This window comes from Galeopterus variegatus, unplaced genomic scaffold, assembly GCF_000696425.1.
Source record: "Galeopterus variegatus unplaced genomic scaffold, G_variegatus-3.0.2 Scaffold3444, whole genome shotgun sequence".
In the NCBI taxonomy this organism is placed as follows: domain Eukaryota; kingdom Metazoa; phylum Chordata; class Mammalia; order Dermoptera; family Cynocephalidae; genus Galeopterus; species Galeopterus variegatus.
The window spans coordinates 218,315-223,002 of NW_007729555.1; the positions used below are offsets into that span (position 1 = coordinate 218,315).

At 35.5% G+C, this 4,688-nt stretch overlaps 1 protein-coding gene across 1 annotated transcript in view; it reads right to left on the reverse strand.

Moving 5' to 3' along the window:
- LOC103600746 overlaps positions 1–4,688 on the reverse strand; it is a 111,818-nt gene that overhangs the window by 97,820 nt on the left and 9,310 nt on the right. The window contains exon 2 of the mRNA XM_008585076.1: positions 2,113–2,233. Coding sequence (XP_008583298.1) covers positions 2,113–2,233 — 121 coding nt within the window. The remainder of the gene's footprint in view (positions 1–2,112; positions 2,234–4,688) is intronic.

Below are 4,688 nucleotides of genomic sequence, written 5' to 3' on the forward strand. Positions count from 1 at the left end.
GAAGAAATTTATAAACTTGAAAGTAATGATACCACAGAGACAATTTAAAAATCCAAAAATTGGGTCTCTGAAAAAGACTAATGAAATAGATAACTCTCACAAGGTTCACCGACAAAAAGGAGAGGATGTATGTAGACAATACGAAGAATAAAAAAGGGACTATAACTACAGATACAATAGATGTAAAAATAATGAGAAGACAATAATCAATATTATACCAATAATTTAAAGATTTAGCAAAATAAATACCTTTTTTAGGAAAACATAACATCAAAACTGACCCAAGAAGATTTAAGAAAACTGGAACATAATGACAGAAGTAAACATAAGCACAGTTTTGCATCCGTGTTCTAACAATCACTGAAGAAACAGATAATTTCAATCTCATGTCAACTATTTCAGAGAATAGACTAGGGAACATTCTCAACTTATTTTACGAGGATACTGTGACCTTGATATCAAGATTAAATAACAGTAGTATGAGAAAAGAACATTGCAGGGCAATCTCACAAATATAGATGAAAAACAATCCTCAATAAACTAATAGAAAATTTCACAGAGACACAAAAAGAACTATTCTGATCTAGTTGGATTTATTCCAGGAATTCAAGGATTGTTTAGTATTCAAAAACCGAATTTCACCACATCATCACATAAAGGAGAAAAGCCATATGACCAGGCGATCATCTCAATAGATCCATGAAAAGCATTCAAACCCAGTCACTCATGATTTTAAAGGTCTCTTATCAAGTAGAAATAGAAAAAAAATCCTCAACTCTGATTTAAACATATTGAATCAGATTTTAGTTCAGCTACAACAAAAAATCCAAATAAAAGCATAAATGAGAAATAAGTTTAGCTCTCTTCCACTAGAAATCTACCTATGCAGTGAATGAAGTAAATGATCTAAGATTCTTCTGTCTTATTACTCTGCTGTATACTGTCTCAACCTCATGGTCCAAATGGTAGCATTCATGTTCTCACCAAGGAAGGGAAGGAAGGAAGGTAGAAGGAAAGGAGGGATGGGAGACGGAGAGGGGAAGAAGGGGAGGAGGGGACGAAGGGAGAGAGGGTGCATGTGAACTGTGTCTTAAAGAAGGTTCCCCAAAGCTGCCACATATGATTTCCCTCTAAATCCTGCTGATCAAAACTTAGTCATTTGGACACACCTCGTTACAAGGAATAAAATTATAAAACTTTTCTGAAGACATAAAAGAAGACAATAAATTGGCAATTATGCAGGAGAGAGACATCCTCAAAAGTTACTAGTAGGTAAATTGGTACAATCTCTATTCAGGGCAATTTGGCAATAATCCTTCAAAATGACTAATGCATACATCCTCTGACTCAGAAAGTCCACCTTTAAAAATCTACACCACAGATTTACTGGCACATGAGTATTGCAGGATTATTCATCAGAGTAAAAGATTAGAAACAACCAAAATGTCCATCAATGGGGACAAAGCTAAATATATGATGTACATCTTGTGACATGACGTACTTGAAAAATAAGTGAGAAAATTCATTATGTACCAATATGGAATGATTTCCAAGTTATATTAAGTGAAAAAAAAAAAAAAAAAAAAAACCCAAACAGCAAAGTACACAAGTACTTTTGTAGTAGGATGCTACCTCATGTGACAGTTTTATTGATTAGGGTTTTTAATAATAACTCGGTATATGACGTATATTAAATGTTCTATTCCCTTACAATCAAAGAAGATTCAAGGGAAATATGATAGAATGTCAGAGGTGCGTGGTGGGCAACACAGTTATTCATTATATTATTCTCTACATTTGTCTATATGCAAAAATATTTTATAATTTTTTAAAAGTATCATAAATAGAAAATGTTCACAGATGTCAAAGGATTCCAAATAGAGTAACAAAACATTTCACTAAACAAGTTGCCATATGTAAGCATGACATAAATACGACAAAAATATAAGTGGCTTATTAATAATTTAAAAATACACAACTGTTATTTAGCTGTTTGTCAAAGATGCCAATTTTTTTTTAATTTAGTCATTTTGATTCTGTCAGTGAAAGAAACATGAAGGAAAATAAAGCCTAAAAATTATCTCAGAAGTTTCTAAACAAATCCAGATTTACCTGAACTAACTTTTGTGTCGATGAACTCAACTCTTTTATTGGCAAAATTTCACTCCAATCTGTTTGAGTAGCATGGTCTGTGCTGAAAAAGCCAATCTTTAAATCATCTGAAATGTTAAGTCTGGAAAAAAAGTGGAGAATAAATGGGCTTCATGTCATAGATATTTCCTTAGAAATATATATATTAGTGCATATATTTTGTGTAAATCATATTATATTTTAAATATTCTAGGAGACTGGGCAAGTGAGAAAACCTTTAAGTAAACTGCTCATGAACTGGTGTCTTCAGCAGGATTCTGCCAGCTTATCAGATTCCCTGGACTCTGGCGTATTGTTCTATTGATACTCATTTTATCAACTTAAGTGTGTTCTTTTAATATCTTATCTACTGTCATTACCTGTGCTACTACTGGGAACAATTATAAATTATGCATAGGCACATCCAGTGGACATACTTTAAGTGAGTGGTCCTCAAAGTGTGATCTGAGGACCCCTGGGGTTCCGAGACACTCTTTGAGGGAATCCATGAGATCAAAATTATTTTCATAGGGGCCAAGCCCGTGGCGCACTCGGGAGAGTGCAGCGCTGGGAGCTCAGTGGTGCTCCCGCCGCGGGTTCGGATCCTGTATGGGGATGGCCGGTGCGCTCACTGGCTGAGCGCAGTGCGGCCAGTCTCAAAAAGGACAAAAAAAAAAAAAAAAATTATTTTCATAATATTAAGATTTTATTTGCCTTTTTTACTGTCATCCTCTCACAAATGTTCAGCAGAGTTTTCCAGAGGCTACAGATTATGTGGCTGCCTGATAGGTTGAATGCAGAAGCAGCTATGAGAATTCAGCTGTCTTCCATTAAACCAGACAAATGAAATTCGCAAAAAATATAAAACAAATATAGAACACTCTTCTCATTAAAGCTTTTGTTTTGAAAACTACAGTTAGTTTTCCTTAAAATATGTTATTTATATTAACACATAGTTGGTCTATCATTTTTCTAAATAAATTAACAAATGCCTATTTTAATTTCTCCTTTTAAATTTCTAAGAAAATAGATACAACCAACACAAACTAAAGCTCCTTGAAGTCGCCAATAATTTTTAGGACTATAAAAAATTCCTAAAACCAAAAAGTTTGAGAACTGTTTCTTTAAGATAATCACACCACCATCCTGTATTGGATTTTCAAACTCTATTCCTGAAAAATCTGAATAGGCCAGGAGTAAGTATTTGTAAACCCCTTCTACAGACTGCTAGTGACAGTCATCTCAGACAGTCATAGAAGGCCAGTTTTCCAGATGCACTCTTTCTGTCAATTTGTTCAAACTTCCACAACTGTTTCTAAGGTGTCAGCTAAAAACAAACAAACAAACAAAAAAACACCCCACAAAAGCCCACGTAGAATTACTGAATCAGACTTTTCAGTATATGCTCTATCGACAAAGCTTCTGGGCTTCCATCTGCCTCCTCTGCTCATGAGCCAGAGCAGGCCCTAATGGGGGGCTCCCCACAGCAATCCCCTCTGCTTGCTACTGGCAGAGCCTCAGATTTGTCCCCCACAGAACATGCAGGGAGGTTGACCATATCCCCAGTGCCAAGGGTAACTTCTGTCTGACCTATGCTCATCATGGGATCCCACTCTTCTTGGCAGTGAATGTCCAGGGCTGGGCATAGAACCTGGTTCTGGTGAGGGAGACATTAGGACAAGTCTGTTGGGAGCTAATGGGAAACCTTGTTACACTCCACTGTAGGTGCACCAGAGGAGAGGGTTCTTCCATGACTCTGGACATTGCCAGGTGTAGAAGTAATGCCAAGAACTGCCACAGTTACCCAGTGACCACAAGAGGGGCCAGCCAGAGGACAAAGCCATTAGGTAGACAATGGGCTTTCAAAAAAGATGGAAACAGTTTTACTGATGACTTTGTTTGGCTCTTGAATCAACTAGCTCTGAAACATGTCATACCTCTGGTCTTCCTGTAATGTCATATCATAAATGCACCAATTGCTGGCAGTGTCTGTCAACCATAGCTGAAAGCATTCTAACTGATACTCTAGCTATGTGACATTAGGTAAGTTACTTAACCTTTCTGTGCCTGAGTTTCCTCTTATGGAAAATAATAGTGCCTATTTCATAGGGTTATTGTAAGGATTAAGTGTGTTAATACTCAGAAGTACTTTGTTTTTTTTTGTTTTTTTTGGCTATTTAACACTTTATTTTTTTCTACAATTCAGTTTTTTCTACTTTGTGGTTTTTACTTCTAATTTATTTCCAATCAATTCTTGCCTGCTCTGTGTACAGAATAGGGAAAAGTTATACCAGCCAGCTGCCAAAAACAAACTAAACAGAATAGAGGAAAGTTAGAAACAACCTTAACATCCACCAATTTGTTAAAACAAATTAGGATAGATTACAAAGTAATATGTATACTAAGCATAAGATATAAATATATACTTGGTTATTGTAGCAACTTTGCAAATTTTAAAAATTGACAAAACACTGCCAAAGCAATAAAGCAGAAATAAATGGATGAAAGTGGGCTGAAATTTTTTTTTTTTAATTTTTATTTTGTCAATATACAATGTA